At 37.4% G+C, this 17,713-nt stretch overlaps 1 protein-coding gene across 1 annotated transcript in view; it reads left to right on the top strand.

Annotated features, from left to right (window-relative positions):
- The window catches only part of COPB1 (COPI coat complex subunit beta 1), a 28,803-nt gene extending 11,712 nt beyond the window's left edge, over positions 1–17,091 (top strand). Inside the window, exons 11-22 of the mRNA XM_044682291.1 lie at positions 1,102–1,247; positions 2,452–2,548; positions 4,053–4,213; positions 6,806–6,926; positions 7,531–7,758; positions 7,890–8,069; positions 11,109–11,253; positions 12,522–12,641; positions 13,551–13,696; positions 14,703–14,792; positions 15,261–15,416; positions 16,703–17,091. Of these exons, the coding sequence (XP_044538226.1) occupies positions 1,102–1,247; positions 2,452–2,548; positions 4,053–4,213; positions 6,806–6,926; positions 7,531–7,758; positions 7,890–8,069; positions 11,109–11,253; positions 12,522–12,641; positions 13,551–13,696; positions 14,703–14,792; positions 15,261–15,416; positions 16,703–16,762 (1,650 nt within the window). The 3' untranslated portion in view covers positions 16,763–17,091. The remainder of the gene's footprint in view (positions 1–1,101; positions 1,248–2,451; positions 2,549–4,052; positions 4,214–6,805; positions 6,927–7,530; positions 7,759–7,889; positions 8,070–11,108; positions 11,254–12,521; positions 12,642–13,550; positions 13,697–14,702; positions 14,793–15,260; positions 15,417–16,702) is intronic.
- Positions 17,092–17,713: the final 622 nt, after the last annotated feature.

The raw sequence follows: 17,713 nt of genomic DNA on the forward strand, positions 1-17,713 counted from the left end.
TTACAATTAATCTTATTGATCATCCCATAAGTTTGATTTCTCAGCCTTCAGCTCTTCCTAGATTACATTGAGCAGCATACAAAAGCAGCAGTAAGCAGGGAGCCAAGAGGCTCTCTAAGATGCTGCTATGAAATGACAGTCCTGAGAGGCTCCTGAGAGCACCCAGAGGAACCATATAACATTAGAACTGGAAGGGACAACCTCCTTCTTTAATAATAATATTTCACCACATTATGTTGAATTATCAGCAGATGATTGAATTGTACTCAGCATCCCATTTTAAAGGTAATAAATGGTACGGATTTACTTTCATATTTTTAAATTACATTTCCATAAAAAGATGTTTTTTTTTTAAATTTAATACTTGAAACTGAGTCAATAATCTGGAAAATTCACTCTAAGAATCTATGATTTTCCAAATTTTTATTTCTCATGTCTTGGGATTTTTATCTCCTTAGGTGATTTCATTTTCATTTATAAAATTATAGAAATTCTTGACTACTTGAGTTGTAAGTTGGCCGCTCTTTTATAGAGAATAAATGGTAAAATGAATAAAAACAATATTTTGCAATCACTAGTTATGTCAAGCAAATCTCTCTGAGGATAAAATATGAAATCCTTATGAGATCTTCTCCACTAATGAGAAGCAGCATTGGCATGTGGTCAAGAGCAATGGCTTTTAAGGAAAAAAGACCCAAGTAAGACCTCCAGCACTTTGCTGTGAGTACTTTTGCCTTCTTCAATTGATAAAGTGTTTCTTTTGGAGCCAAAAGACCTAGATTCAAAATCTGTCCCTGCCATTTACTGTCTGTTTACCCATGAGCTAATCACATCACTTTTCTGGGCCATGGCTGGAGACAGTGAATGATCTTGTGTTAGTCTTAGAGACTGAAGGGAGTTTGGAGATGGGAGTTGGTTACGGTCACATGAGACTAGTGAGCTGTCTGCCCACTGCTGTGGAACACAAACTTGATACACAAGAAGGTGCTTAGTAAATGTTTGCATACCGATTCTTTTGAAAACTGAGCTTCTGTCTTGGACTGTCTTTCTTCCTGAGCTATACAGTGACTGCTGTTTTTTGTTGATTTTTTTTTTTTTTAGCTAATGGAGTTTCTCAGTGATAATAATGAAGCAGCAGCTGCTGATGTCTTAGAGTTTGTCCGGGAAGCTATCCAGCGATTTGATAATCTCAGATTGCTTATTGTTGAGAAAATGCTTGAAGTCTTTCATGCTATTAAATCTGTCAAGTAGGTTTAAAATCTTAACAGAACTATAACTTAATATTTCATCTTTTTCTTTTTGAAGATTTTAAGAATTGAAGTAGAAGATAGTAAATTCAGTGCAGAGAATGATTTAGATAAAGAGTAAAATAAATGATTTAGAGTAAAATGACCAGGGTCTTTTTAGTGAATCCATAATTTCTACAGGGAAAATTAGTCCGTTGTGTCACTATTTATGTTGGTGGATAAATGTTGCTTCCATGACAAGGAAAAATATCATAGCCAAGTACTCCCCGTATAACACTGTAATATATTATCCAACTCCTGTAGTTTACCTATTTCCTTTTCTGATCAGGCATGATAAAAGTGTCAATGAAGATTCTCTATAGCCAATGTGTCACATTGGCAGACTTGGCTTCAGTTCCTGCCTCTGAAAAATGAACATAATTTCTGTAAAATAGATTATTTCTCAAGTTTCATCCAGCTGTGAATTTTATAATTCTGTGATGATGATATACTTCTTTCGTTCAGATTAACAGGTGAAACAAATATATTATAGATTTCTCCCCTTCTGTATATTTTTAACAGTTTTTTTTAAAAGCTGTTACTTTACATTCCCTTATCTCCTGTCCCATTCATAAAATCAATTCCTTTTGGATAACTGCAGAAGAATAATAAATTCTTTTTTTGGTTTTAAAGCAGGATAGCATTACCTCTTGGAGTGGTGAAATATAATAAGATGATGGAACTAAAAGTACCCTAAGTACTGTCCTTAATAGGATTTAGAACTATAAGGAACCTTAGAAATCTTCTAGTCCAACCCCTTCATTTTTCAAATGGAGGAACTGAAGTCCAGAGATTCATTGAACACACAAATAATAAAGAAAGGAAGTTCACTTCAGAAAACGTTTTGATGTTTAAATTTTATTTCTGTGTTTACCATTTGCACTAATAACATTTTAGAATGAATTTTTAGTTCTTAATTGTGAATTAAAACATAATTTCCTTATTAATGTTATGGTATATGGAAAGACTCCAAAGAAATAACAAATAACAATACAATCTGCAAATGCCTTTACAGTATCAGTTACAATTCCTCAGAATCATACCATCTTATGTTTTGGTTTTGAATTTGAAAATCTTAAGTTGAGGTTTTTGAGGTCTTCGTTACTGGAACTAAATTCAATGACTGACTCAAGGTTCATAGTACACCCATTTTTTCTTCCTTTAGAATTTACCGAGGAGCATTGTGGATCCTGGGGGAGTATTGTAGCACCAAAGAAGACATACAGAGTGTGATGACTGAAGTCCGCAGGTCCCTGGGGGAGGTATGTTTATGCTTAGTAATTGTCAGATATAAAACTTTACTTTTGTACATTCATCTGTGTTTTATCTAACTTATGCAAAAGTTAGAGAACAAAAATGGCCCTGTAATTTCACTGGTCTGGGGAGCTTCTGGTAAGGAAGGCCCTCTCCTGATACAGGTCAACATCTTCTCTGTAATTTTTCGTCCTAGGGAGTAGTGGCCTAAGCAGGGCAGGAAAACTCATGGCCCATGATGCAATATGTGCAGCCTATTATTGTGACATATTTAACAAAATTCAGTAAAAATACGATGTAACACAACTGCCATGATTTTTCAAACTGAGACCATATTCATCTTGCAGGGGGTCACAGAGCGAGACATAAGACTTTAAACCCATGTTTTTCACCATGTTGCCTTTCTCAGGACAGATGTTATGATACTAGAAAATGAATATGTAATTTACAGACCATTAGAAACTGGAGTTCTGAAGTCCATATATTAGGATGGAAAGGCAAATGCTTTTTAATAAAGCCAAACATAGTATCAATGTCAGTGTAACAATGGTCATGAACTTGATGGCTCCCTGCACAATGGAATAGTTTTAGCTAGGAGCTGGGAAATCCGTGTCTTCATTTCATTAGTTGTATGACTTTTAGATAAATCTCTTAACTTGTAGACTTCATCTTCCTCATCTATGGCATAAGACAAACTAAAAGAATATCCAATGATCCCTTCAAATTTTTATTTCTTGGATTCCATAAAAATGGAAAATAGTGTTTAATATTCATTTTGTGTTAGAAAGATTTCTAGAGTTAGTTAAAAACAAAAAAGACCTGGGCTTAAGCTGATCACATTTAACAATGGCAAGCCACTAATTTCTCTTAAGTATTCTTATCTGTAAAAGAGAGTGCTGGGCTAGAGGACCTCTAAGGTTTCTTCTAACTCCAACAATCTTAAGTTTGTGAATTCTGCTACCTTTGGTTATGAGTTATATGACATTAGAAAAATCCCTTACTCTCTCTCCTTATCAATAAAATGAGAATAATAATACTTAAACTACCTAAAAGAATTATTAGGATTAAATCAGTTATTATCTATGAAAGCATTTTATAATCATAAAGCACCATATAAATATAAGCTGTTATATAAAGTGAATAGGAAATGCTCAGAGGATGAAGATGACAGCAGGACAAATTGACTTTGCTTGAGGCAGGCAAAGTATTCCTTATGATTAGTATTTCAATGGAAGGAAAGCAAATGAAGTGAAATTGTAAACTGAAGAGACATAGGAATGGGTATAGTTGGAGGATATTAGCATGAATAATAGTTAATAGCAAATGACCTTTTTCTTCCATGTAAAAAAAATTGTCCCCTTTAAAAATTGAACTTCTATCTTAGAGTAGAGCTTAAAATATCTGAAATGACCAAGTAATAAAAGCATCATCTAAAATGAGGAACAGAACTCCAACCTTGTTATTTCTATGATTAAAATTGTTTCTAGAATCATGTTTCTGGTTGATTCTTAGATCCCAATTGTGGAATCAGAAATAAAGAAAGAAGCTGGTGAATTAAAGCCCGAAGAAGAAATCAATGTGGGGCCAGTTCAGAAACTGGTAACTGAGATGGGTACCTATGCTACTCAGAGTGCCCTCAGCAGTTCCAGACCAACCAAAAAGGAGGAAGACAGGTAACCAAGTCAACTGTGCACCAAGAATTCTGAGAGACATATTTGGGTTTTTTATTACAAAGAACTTTTTAGGCAACATCTCATTGGATTTTATAATAACCCACTGTGCACATGATCAGACTGAGACTCAATGAAGTCGGTGGCATTTGTGCCCCTCTTCAGTATCTTATGGAGATCACTGATGGTGCTCACTATCAGGCTGATGAGCCAGGTGGCATGAGTCCAGTGAGGATAGCTAGAGTCTGTTTGACCCTCTCATTTTGGGTTTTATCTCCTTTTTAACCTTTTTTTTTCTCCCCAATCCTTAATCCAAAGATAATACTCTTTTGAGAAAGGCACAGACAAAATGAGAGTTAAGTAGTTCAGCCAGCTTGCCATTACCTGTCATCATCTCATACTCCCTAAGCAGCAGTTAGCCCTTCTTTGATCCTCCTCTTGCTCCCATCATAGCTTTAAAACAACCCTTTTTTTGCTGTCTGAGCATTCATTGCCAAGCTTAGTCCATTCTGAGATTTAGCAGTCCTGATGTCCAGGATTCTTATCCTCTTTGGCATTTATTCCTAGTTAACAGCCTCTACAATCATCTTGTGTACATGTCTTTTCCAGATCTGAATTAATCCCTCTCCAGCTACATCAGTTTCTTTGCATAGTTATCGATTTTCATTCTCAAGGGAGTCATTCTGTTTCACATCTTTAGAATTGTATTTTTGAGAGCAGCCCATCCTTCTTCAGCTTAATTCCTTTGTAAAATAATAGAACATTGAAACTTTTCTAGCCTTTCTTTGAACCATTTGAAAACCTACTCTTTTAAGATCAACTCTAGCCCCTTTGTGCAACATTGATAGAAATTAGGATTTAAAGAAAAAAAGAAAAAGAAATTCGGTTTTAGCATGCTTTTTAGGTTTCTTTTTTGTTAGTTTTTTCATCATCATAATCTGAAATCTTTCCATATCCATTTGACTCTTGCAGTTGATATGCAGTTATAGAAAATAACATTTCTTCTGTGCTGTTTGTCAGAAAAAAATTCTAATTGTAGCTAATTTACATTTTACTTCAAAAGCTCTAAAATGCTTCACATATAATTTATAAAGTGCACATATTTCTTATTTAATCCTCCCATCCATTCTGAGGCAGATAGTAAAACTTATTTTGATTTTACAAATGAAAAAAACTAAAACTTAGACCATTTCCAAATTAATTAATGATCAAAGGCTATGAATAGGCAATTTACTAAGGAATAAGGAATAAATTGACATCAGAAAAAAATAACTAAATCACTAATAGTCAGAAAAATTCAAATTAATGCACCTCTGAGATTCTACCTCTCACTGGCCGTTTTGGCACAGGTGACAAAGAAACTGTTGGAGAGGTTGTAGGACAAAAGATGCATGAATGAAGGCACCAATAATGGAACTGCAAATGGTCTAGCCCTATGTGGGCAAACCTAAGGCATATGTACTGAAGGGGGCTACTCCCCTCCCCCTCTCCATGTGTGCCTGAGGACATTTCTCCCATCGCCCACCCCTCTGCCCATCAGCCCAGTAGGAGCATTTCCTCCCTTCCCTGTCTGAAGTAAGGCAGGGGGCTCACATGTGGGCTATAGTTAGCTATTCTGGAGCTATGCCCCCAAAGGCACTAAATGATACACGCCCTTTGCTCATCTATATTACCTGTAAGCTTGTACTTCCAAAGGGATGGATGAAAGGAGGTAAAGACCCATAGTTACAAAAATATTTAGGGTAGGTTTTTTTTTTTTTGTGGTGACACAGAACTAGAAACTTGGGAGTTGTCCATTAACCTAGGTCTGCTTGTACAAGTAATGCCTCTATGCTGTGAGAAATGTTGAAGGGAGTGGTTTTAGAGAAGCATGGAAAGATTCATAAGAAATAATGCCGAGTTCAGTTCTAGCATCGGCTACTTCCTAGCTGTATAACCCTGGGCCATTCACTGAACCCCAATTGCCTATCCCTTACCACTCTTCTGCCTTGAACCAACACTTAATATCAATTCTAAGACAGAAGGTAAGAATTAAAAAAAAAAAAAAAAGACATGATGCTAGGTGAAGTGAAAGCAGAACCAAGAGAACAGTTTATACAGTAGTGACCTTTTAAAGATAAACTCAGCCTTGGAAAGACACCAGATCTCTGACCAAAGTAGTGGCTAACCATGATTCCAGAGAACCATTGATGAAGTCTTTTACCTGCCCTTTGATGGACAGGTGGAAGTCTCAAAATTCAGGATGAGAAGCTCTGCAGTATCTCTGTTTCTGGTCAACTTTGGAATTGGTTTAGTTTGATGCTGCCTATTTGTTCCAAGGTTCTTTTCTTCCCACTCCTCCACTATTTCAGAGGGGCAAATAAATACTTAACTAATTGATAACAAAAGTCAAAAGAAAACAAAGGCTCCACAATTTCATTATTGAGGATTTTGCAGAACCTGGACACAAATATCAGTGCCTATGCTCTAGCTTCCTTCTCTTCTGTCTCAAAAAGAGGAGTCACAGGAAGTGAGAGCCTTGCTCCAAGGGTTTTAGGTTGTGTTAGTGGGCCTGTTTTGTGCCATCTTCAGGCTCCCTCATTGCTTTCCCTGCAGGCCTCCACTTCGAGCATTTCTCCTTGACGGGGACTTCTTCGTTGCAGCATCTCTTGCCACAACTCTAACCAAGATTGCCTTGCGTTATGTGGCCCTAGTTCAGGAGAAGAAGAAGCAGAATGTAAGTCTAACCCACTGTGGTCATAGTGTAGGTCAGCTTATCCAAAACCCTAGTCCCATCCTCTAGGAGTTCACAGAGTAGAGAAGGAAACAAGTAACTGTTGGAGAAGGCAGAATATGACAAGTGTCCAAAGGAAGACAGGCAGAGGAGACCCATACTGCTTCTGGCTAAGGTAACCAGAGAAGCTGTCTAAGGTAGGTCTTAAAGGGCTGATAGGAATTGTACTATCAAAAATGACAAAAATAAAGAGCGTTTCACCTGAAAGGAATAGTATGAGCAAAAGTAGGAATGTGTGGGATCTGGTTAGGGAATGGCAAGTGATCATTTAGAGACTATTTAGAGATGATTAATTAGAGAAGGCCTAAACATGAAGGAGAACCTTGAATGCCAAGCTCAAGAATTGGGCATTAATCCTCTAAGCAATGTGTACCATTTCAAGTTTTTGGCAATTGGATATGGATAAAGAAGAGGCAGAGAGTTAAAAAGTTTGACTTTGTTTCCCAATATGATTTGTATTTTAATGACATATAGAAAAATAGAGATCATATAGATCAGAAGCTCTTCTTTGGAAGTGAACAACTAAAGCAATTTTTTTCCTCTATAGTCTTTCATTGCTGAAGCTATGCTGCTCATGGCCACTATTCTTCATTTGGGCAAATCCTCCCTTCCCAAGAAGCCAATTACAGATGATGATGTGGACCGTATCTCCCTGTGCCTCAAGGTCTTGTCTGAGTGTTCACCTTTAATGAATGACATTTTCAATAAAGAGTGCAGACAGTCCCTTTCTCACATGCTGTCTGCTAAACTGGAAGAAGAGAAGCTCTCTCAGAAGGTAAGGTGCCTCACAGAGTGTTAGTGCTGTCCTTGGTGCTCTGACAGGATGATTTTTTTTTTAAATCAAAATCACAGAAAGCAAATCTCTCATGATACTGAGGAGAGCTCTGTATTGCTTGCCCACCCTAGAAAGAGTCTGAAAAGAGGAATGTGACTGTCCAGCCTGATGACCCCATTTCCTTCATGCAACTCACTGCCAAAAATGAAATCAACTGTAAGGAAGACCAGTTTCAGCTGAGCCTGCTGGCAGCTATGGGGAACACACAGAGGAAGGAAGCAGCTGACCCTCTAGCATCAAAACTTAACAAGGTAATAGAAAATTGCAAACTCTCTGAATCGTTATTTCTTTAAATCTCTCATTTATGGAATATTTTTTTAAGTTTTCTTTTATGTTGTGAATAAAATATTTAGAAGTCCATAATTTTAAAAAGAACACAAGCACTAACTTTTGATGTCATTTACTTTGTTAAACTGTCCTTCTTGAGTTGGCAGGGAGACCTCTTGGTAAGTTTTTAATGCAAAAAACAAACAGGCTTTTGTTTGGTCAGGTTTTTCAGGGAGTTCAGTGATTCATAAGTTCCCTCTCCTTAACTTGTTTTCTAGTTCACTTTGTTTTGGATAAGTATGTATATGTTCTGATTGATTTTTTTGTTTGTTTGTTTTTGTTCTTCTTGTCTCACAGAATCACTGAGGAGTTCTTGCTCCATTCTACTTTCCAAGTAGTTTAGTACACTTTGTGGGGAAGCTACTTATTCTCCAATTTTTTTAAAGAACTCCATTTCTAATTTTTATCCCTTCATTTTTATTCTGGATTTGCTTGTGAGTTTCTCTTAACCCATGGTACTTTTTCATTGTTTGTAGAATTTTCTATTTACTCATATCTCCAGCTTCATTTCTTGGATTAGGCCTATGCGCCAGGGTCTGATTGCATCCTTTCTACACTCTTATATGGGGTGGGCAGACCCTGTCCTTTCTTTAGTCTGGATTGCTGCTTCTACCACACAGTTCTGGTTCAGGTGGATGGGATTAAGTCCTACCCCTGTTTGGATTCTGTCTTTTTCTTCTTGTGGCCTACTGCAGATCTTAGCTTTGGCCTTGCTTTGACTCCTTCTTACCAGTTGGAAGTTAGTTCCATCCACTTCTCTGGCCCTGACAGACCCCAGTCAAATATTAAAGACAAGAGATTGTGCTAGTCTTGAGCCTTGTGAAAGATCCCTTAGAACAGTTACCTGAATACTGAAGCTGACTTTGTCTCCTGCTGTGGCTCTATAAGGACTCTTAGTCTCAGGTTCTTACAAGAAGACTTCTAGCACAACCCTAACCCTGTCTGCTTCTGTGGCTCTGAGTACCCCAAGGCTTGCACTGGGCAGCTCTGTCTCCCTGAGGAGTGACATGTAGAGTTTGCACCCTCTTCTGTATCTTCTAGCTCATCCCCTCTGTAATAGTTATATTAATTCTGGTAGGGTAAATGTTGTGAACATAATTGATCTGACTGCTTTGGTATTGAGTATTGATAGCTTTGATTGCTCAGCTGTATTGATAAACTAACACTGTCAGGGTTATCTTATTGCAGACGGTAAATTGAAGGCCTGAGGCAGTCTAATACAACTAATTTATTTGTCTCTATGAGGAGAGGCAGGGACAGGAAACAGGATTTAAGAATAGGACAGGATAGGAATCTCTTAACCTTAAAACTAAGGTTTTTATATAACACAGCCTCCACCAACTGCTTCTCATGAAGCTGCTGCTTGTTCACCAAGGTGAACCTGCACTTACTGCGCTCACTGTCTAAATAGTGAATCCTATCTTACTATCTTATACTAAAGGATTAACCTTAAATTTATATTTAACTCCTTAAATAATATATATTAGATCAACTATCAAAATATGGCTGTCAGGTTCTTTTCACAGTGAACCTGAAACAACTTCTGACTCTCCTCTGGTCAGAGATCCACCAACTGCCTGTGACTGTTTCCACAGACAGCTCTCTGCTTAGTCTTCTTATTCTCTGGCTCCCTCCGGACTTCCTCTCAAGAGTAGGCCTCAAAGTTTGACCTCTTCCCTCAGAGTGTTGGAAATGGAAAAACCCTCAGTCACTTCACTCTTGATTACAAATTGGTATGTTTCTTTCTTCTACCTCCTAAAATTTCTTTTTCTTTTACTTCAACTGCCAACAACTTGTCTTTCAGAGCAAGAGCTCAGACCAGCCACTCCTCTTTGACTGCCAGAGAACCAGGAGCCCAGAATTCTTTTCCACTGGACCTTTATGCTCTTCCCTTAAAGGGCCAGCATAACTCTCTGCTTAATTTTCTTAAACAGGACAGTGTAGAGTGGACAAAAACCCTTTCTCTGGTCTTAAATCTGTTCTTAATTTGTTCTTATCACAACACCTCTCCAATTATATGCAGGCTTCTGGATGAAGGAGCTGACTGGTATTCCTCTTTGATCTTCTTCCTGTTAGCTCTTTCCTGGTGCAGTTATGGGAGAAGTGGGTTTTTCTAGGACTTTTCAAGTTGCTAATTTAACTGGAAACCCACTGCATAACATGTGTCTATCAAAGTAAGTTAACATCCTTTTGTTTTAATATTCACAGCCATATTGAGGAACCTGTGCCTCTTGGTGCTGTTAACAGTTCTTGTAGACGCACTGTCTCAGTATGTCCAGAAAACCTGGAGATGAAGCTCAGAAGTTGTTTTCACAAATTATTCTGGTTAGAATCAAAGAATATTAGAGTTGAACTAGACTTCACAGATCATCTAGTTCAAACTTTTAGTTTTACAGGCAAAGAAATTCTGGGACCCAGAGACAAAGTTATTTGCCCACAGTTATACAAATAGTGGCTGGTTGCAGACTCAGAAGCAGATTTCTTGCTTCTCACTCACCTACACCTTTTTTTCCCTCAGAAAGTGAGAAATGATAGTGATGAGGAGGAAAAAGTAGGTTAGAATGTTTAAACTTTTTTCCTCTATTGTTTACTTGATATGTGCCACATCTTTTAGCTGATGAGCTAAAAAGGGTCACAGAGGTCTAGAAATCCATTTTAAGATTAGAATTAGAACATTCAAATTACAGATTTGTTTAAAATTCTGCTATAAATGTTAAATAACTTAATTCTCTCCAGGTCCCCATGGAGATCGATATTAATTTCTTGCATTGGTTTCCCACTCAGGTATTCTAGAGCAATTTTATCTGGGGCATTGCAACAAGCCCAGAGTGACTTAAGATCCAAACAACACTGTGTCATATGGCTACAAGGTGTAATCATTTGGCACACAGATACTTGATATAAAATTGATATACCGGAAATCCAGTCATTCAATATATAACCTCTTTGTTTGTTTTTGACAGGTGACCCAGCTGACAGGTTTCTCAGATCCTGTCTATGCAGAAGCTTATGTTCATGTCAACCAATATGATATCGTTCTGGATGTACTTGTTGTAAACCAGACCAGTGATACTCTGCAGAACTGCACATTAGAACTAGCCACACTAGGTGAGGACATCATATTGACAAGAAAATTATATAACATGCTGTCATAACTGTAAAGCTAACACTTAGCATTAGCACTCATCTATTGAGTAGTAGAAATGATTATTCAAATTAGTGAATTTCAGATAACTACTTTTTAGACTCCTAACCTGGGACCTTATTTTTTTTTAAGTATTAGAACTCCATTTTCCTTAGTCTGAACTCTATTGCAAGCTATTTGTCATTGTCTTACAAAGCTATACTTTCTAAATATATTCTAGTCATATTTTATTTATTAAAGTGACATTACTTAAGTGAACAAGAAAGTAAAGCTCTAACATAACAATGATATGAAGTCCTTTTAAGAGAACATTTGGGATAATGGGTTAAGTGCTACACTTAACAATCAGAGCTTTGCAATTCAGGTTTCCTTTGGTCTGTCTCTTTTACACTGGCTCTCTTCTTCTATTTTTGGCATCTGAAGCTGAGCAATTCATTAAACCTGATAGTTCTGGAAAGTGTAGATTTTTTCAGGTGTCAGTTTAAGGAAGAGCTAAAATAGAAGACTATTACTGTTACTGCACTCTTTTAAAACTGTTCATTTGCCCAAGGTAGAACTAGGTACCATAACTTAGGTCTGGTCAAGCAGGGGTTCATTTGTAATATCCATCCCTTTGGTGGGATTTCTTGTTCTTCCTCTTGGTGCCTTTTTTACCTCTGCCCTTACCTATTGCATATGTATGAAGTAGATCACATCTTTACTTTCTTTCACATTTTGCTTTGAAAAGCAAAAATGTAGAATATTCCTAGGGGCCATTTAGTACCCAGGATGACCATCCAGGTCAAAGGAAAATGGAGGAAAATTAGAGTCTTAAAATAACAATTCTTCCTTGTTTTCTTTGGGGCAACTTGGGATCTGTATAGAGACTTTTGTAGAGAATCTTGAGTATAGACAAATTTGTCCTTGCCTTGTATACAGATAACTCCCTTAATTTGGAATGTATTACATCCTTAATATGAGGACATCTTTGTCAGAAGTTTGAGTGCATGTATTGAAATGAATGATCCACACCCATTGTTCTGAGTCTTTCAGGTATTCAGGTGAAGAATCACCATTAAATTATTCTGAGGTTCCCAAGTTTTAAAATAAAGAAAAATGCACAACTCCATTTTTAAAATGAAAGGCAAACAGTAGCACTTTAAATACTTCCCCCTTTCTAGTACTATAATAAGCAGAAAACAAGCAATTTAATGTTTTGATGTATAAGACTACCATTTTTCTCCTTCCTCAGGGGACCTAAAACTTGTGGAAAAACCATCTCCTTTGACTCTTGCACCTCATGATTTTGCAAATATTAAGGCTAATGTTAAAGTAGCTTCAACAGAAAATGGAATCATTTTTGGTAATATAGGTAAGATGCCATGCACGTTGTAGGCCAGTGGTGGGCAAGCTTTAAAGAGGGGCCAAAGGAAAGGAAACGCTCATCTGTCAGTCTGTTTCTAAGGCAACTCTTTTGAAGTTTCATTGTATTGTATCCTACTCACTGTATTTGTCAGATTAGGAATAATGTCCTCCTTCGGATAGAACATTTCAGGGGGCCACATCTGGCCCACGGGCCATAGTCTGCCCATCATTGTTGTAGGCAATAGCATATCTGGGGCATACATCAAAAAAAAAAAAAAGATTCTAGAAAGGGTCTTCTTTAATAAGTGGTTGGTATTATGAAATTACAGATTCTTTGAGGTCATAAACTTTGTCTTATATGCTACTTTTTTATCCCATCAAAAAAAAATATCTAATAGAGTACATTAGTATTTAAAATATTTCATTGTCATGGCCACAGACCCAAGTCATAGTCATTCCATCCTTATAACTGTATTCATAAATGATAATCCCCAAAAATCATTTCATGGGGTCTAGTGTTCTGGGGAGGAGCCTTTCTGCCCTTAGCTAACCTGGTCCTCACATGACAGGTACACAGGCCCTTATTCAACTCCTTTCCAGCACAGGTGGGAGCTGCCAATGCTTGAGCTCTCATAACCCAAGCTTTGAGAACTCAAGATTATGTCCAGACTAGAATTGGGTATCAGAGGACATCAGTGAAAGGACATTACACAATATGAGGCACATAATGGGTGGTTAATACTACTTGTTGAATTGAATTGTTTGTGAAAAATGAAGTTAACGTCTAATGAAAGAGAAACCCTCTTAAAAATGAGATCTTAAAGTATATTTTGTTTTTACAAATGCTGAAGTCTTTTTAAATTGCCAGTCTCACAGTTGTGTGACAGTTTGTATGTTTTAAAAATTATATTTGCAGTATATGATGTGTCTGGAGCAGCAAGTGACAGAAACTGTGTGGTCCTCAGTGACATTCACATTGACATCATGGACTACATCCAACCTGCTTCTTGCACTGATGCTGAGTTCCGCCAGATGTGGGCAGAATTTGAGTGGGAAAACAAAGTTAGTACATGGGAAGGTGGTGGGCTCCTTGGACTTCCGACCCTACTTTTTGGTTAGTCAGAAGTTTTCCAGTGAAATCTTTTCCCCTACAGATATAGAAAGAGAACTTCCAGCTTCTTTTGCCCATTCATACAATCTAGAAATTAGCATTGTCAATTTTACCTAGAAAATTGTCATGTGGTTTATGTTTCCCCCCCAAACCACTTGGTGTTCTCATGCGAGAGATTAGCAGCTGCATAGTTAATTTAACTGATCAAAATGTTATAGCTATATCCCATATAGTCAGGCTATGAAAGATGACCGAATCCAGTTACCACAAAGGACTAGATGAAGACATTTGCCTCTGGAAACATTCAGTCATTACTTCCATTTTTGGCAGCTATTGCAGATGTTCAGCAAAGAAGCATAATTGATTTATTTCTGTGAGGTCATTCTCTATCCAAAAGTATTCATTCTGGCATCCAGTCTGATGGGAAATGGAGAGGAATCCAGTTACTCCTAAAAGCAAAGGTTTCTTTTTTTTTTCCCTTGAAATAAAATTAAAATGTTATAGTTTACTTATTAGCAATTATAAGTTTTCCCTTTTTTTAAGCCCTTATCTTTGACTCAATACCAAGTATTAGTTCCAAGGCAGAAGAGTGGTAAGGGCTAGGCAGTTGGGGTAAAGTGACTTGCCCTGGGTCACACAGACTAATCTGAGGCCAGATTTGAACCTAGGACATCCTGTTTCTAGTCCTGGCTTCCTATCCAATGGATCACCTAGCTGCCCTTAATTATAACAATTTCTGTAATACTAAGAGAAATTATTGGAAGAATTTTTTTTCTTTTTAAAATCATAGCATTTTACATCTGACTCGAAATTATCTTAGACCCATCTACCTTTTTGAAAGATGAAGAAACTGAGGTCCAGAGGTCATATAGCCAATATAGACCTAGGAATAGAACAGTTTCCCTAACTACCAGTGTAATGTTCTCACTGATCTTTTTTTTTTTTTTCTCCTTGCAGGTGACAGTTAACACAAATATAATTGATTTAAATGAATATTTACATCATATACTAAAGTCAACCAATATGAAGTGTCTCACTCCAGAGAAGGTAATAAATATTTCCTGGGATGGCCTTCTAATGAAAATCTATTATAATAAGGATCTGCTTAAATTTACCATACTGAATGGCCAGTCTGTGGCGTTTTTCTAGTAATAATTTCTTCTCTCATTTTTCTAGAGGCTTCAGCCAGAACAGTTTTTGAAAGAAATTATTTTTATGCTTATCAGGAAAAACAATTTTTCTATTTCCCACCACCTACCTCTTCCCCTCTCTCTTACATCTCTCTGTCCCAAAATCCTACCCATTTGCACTAACGCTAATAAAAACCAGAATAATCTGCTGATAAACAGTGGTTTTTGTTGCAATATAGATTTCATTGGCTTCTGGTTGATGTAGCACTGTAAGCACCTGACTCCTAAGGCTCCAGGCCCTACAGATAATAGCTTAGATGGGATACCAGACTTTGTACACTGAACCCGTGAGAAAAGTATTGAAGTCATTGTTACTTTCTTTCAGGCCCTTTCTGGATACTGTGGCTTTATGGCTGCCAACCTCTATGCCCGCTCCATATTTGGAGAGGATGCACTTGCAAATGTCAGTATTGAAAAGCCAATTCATCTTGGACCAGAAGCCCCAGTTACTGGCCACATACGAATTCGTGCAAAGAGTCAGGTAATGATTGTCTCTTCTTTGAATGGCCGTGCTTTCTGCTTTTTAAAAGTGGGAAAGGAAGCTGTCTCTAAAAGCATCTTTTTCATTACTCTCTGCTTTATGCTATGTGATAGTTCTGCCTGGTTTTACAAATATGCAGTGGGCATGCTCTCCTAAGAGGTGAGATGGCCAATTCCCTCATGTTGTGTCCCTTTAGGGACTGTCATTCTGGACATTATGCCTAAAGCTTCTTGTCCTTTCATATAGCTTATGTGGAATAGGTCTTTTTCCCATCAAGATTGTTTAGTCCAAAGTTCATCACAAACTGAGAGTCTGAGGATCTTAGAGGTGGTGTAGCCAACATCTCCCCCCATCTCAGCTTCTTTCTTATGGATGCTTCCTAAAATGAGATTCTCCTACTAGGGCACAGTTCTCTAGATCTCTGGGTTTGGTCTCCCTGCAGCAGACTTGTGGTTGTTGTTCAGTCATTCGGTCTTGTGCGTCTCTTTGTAACTCTGTGGATTTGTAACTCATGGGGTTTTCTTGGCTAAGATACTAGAGTAGATTGACATTTCCTTATTAAAGTAAATGACAGTAAGTGACTTACTCAGGGTCATGCATCTGCAGTCAGATTTGAACTCAGATCTTCCTGACTCCAGGTCCGGTACTCGATCCACTGAACCACCTATCTGCCTTATGTCAGAGAACAACTGGACTATTGCCTCTCTTTATCTGGAGTCTATACCATTACAACCAAAGATCAATTTAACTATTTTAGCTACTTAGGTCATACTTTGATTTATATAGAACTTGCATTCCCTAAGTACCTCTTCCCCTTTGCCCCAGGCACTTTTATATGAATTACTGCCTAGACATTTCCCAGTCTCTCTTCCCTTTTGGAGGTACACAGAAGAAATGATATCCTCTTTTCAGATGACAATCCTTCAGATAGTCGAAGCTAGTTATATGTCCTCAGTCTTCTCTCTTCAGACCTAAAATACCTCCAGGTCCTTTAATCATTCCTCATCATCCTGCTCACCTTCTGGTTTTACTCCAGTTTGTCAGTGTCCTGAAACAGCTCCAGAATTGGACCTAATAATAATGGAGTCTAATCTGCCTAGAAGTAGGCTGTGTAAATCTATGCTTTCTGTGAATGCATCTCAAGGATTCTGAAAAGTGGGATGGAGTTAGATGGCAGCTACCTCCGAGTCTGCTGATATGACTGTAAGGGAATTGGGGCACCGTACAAATAGCTCACTGGCTTTATATGATGTCTGAAATGTAAACGTGCTTTTTTTTCTTTCCAGGGAATGGCCCTGAGCCTTGGAGATAAAATCAATCTGTCTCAAAAGAAAACTAATGTATAAAAGTCAGAAAAGACATTTTCAGATTTCCAGATTTAGGTATGTGTCTCCTTGGACTCCAAGTGACTTATATTCCTTCATGCTCTGTGTAATGTAGAATCTGAGTTTTTGCTGAATGCATTCCAGCAGATAATTTATAACTTTTACCCTAAATCAAGACTGAATTTAAAATTCCAGTTTATTTTTTCTCTTTCAGTCTCAACCATTCTGTGTACCGTCTTTAAAATGTATAACATCTTTCACATGTACTAAGACTGTTTCACAGTACAATAAATCTGTCTATTCTTAGGACTTTTGTCATTTTATAAATAAATGCATAATTTGATTTGCTATTTATTTGTGTTTTTTTGTTTTGTTTTGTTTTAAATGGATCTTATGGTAGGGTTTGAGTTCAAGTCCTGAAATTATTCTTTGGTTTTTCATTGGCTTACAGAAGGTTAGAATTAGAGAGCAGCCTCAGTAGGCTTCTAGACCCTGCAGGTCACAGAACTGCTCAGCAGCAGAGATGAGACCTACCATCTAGGTATGCCACCCACCTGTGGTTGTGGTACTATGCTATAAATGAATAGAATCAGGTGCCTGTCAGCTCATCAGAAGATAACTATTTACTAATCAAGTTATCAGTGTGATAAAGTGTATTTTGCTTATGAATAGGCATAAATCTTTGAAGAGAATGTGAAAGGGTGGAATAATCAAGAAAGAGGCCTTCATTTAACTGCCTAATTGTCTTCATTTAAGAGGCAAACTCTGACATTGCTGAAAGCACCACTAAATCTTGTCACACACGCACAGTTCCATTGTCCCCACTAGTGGAGAAGATTGGTAGAATCCTACAAGTCATTATCTGTTTTTAAAATAATTTAAATGTGGCTTTGAAGTATATTGATTTACTTATTGTGAATTCATTGTGGTTTAAACTAATTAGGAAAACCACATTATGAAAACATAGATCAG

The sequence above is a fragment of the Gracilinanus agilis genome, chromosome 6, assembly GCF_016433145.1.
Source record: "Gracilinanus agilis isolate LMUSP501 chromosome 6, AgileGrace, whole genome shotgun sequence".
Lineage (NCBI taxonomy): Eukaryota > Metazoa > Chordata > Mammalia > Didelphimorphia > Didelphidae > Gracilinanus > Gracilinanus agilis.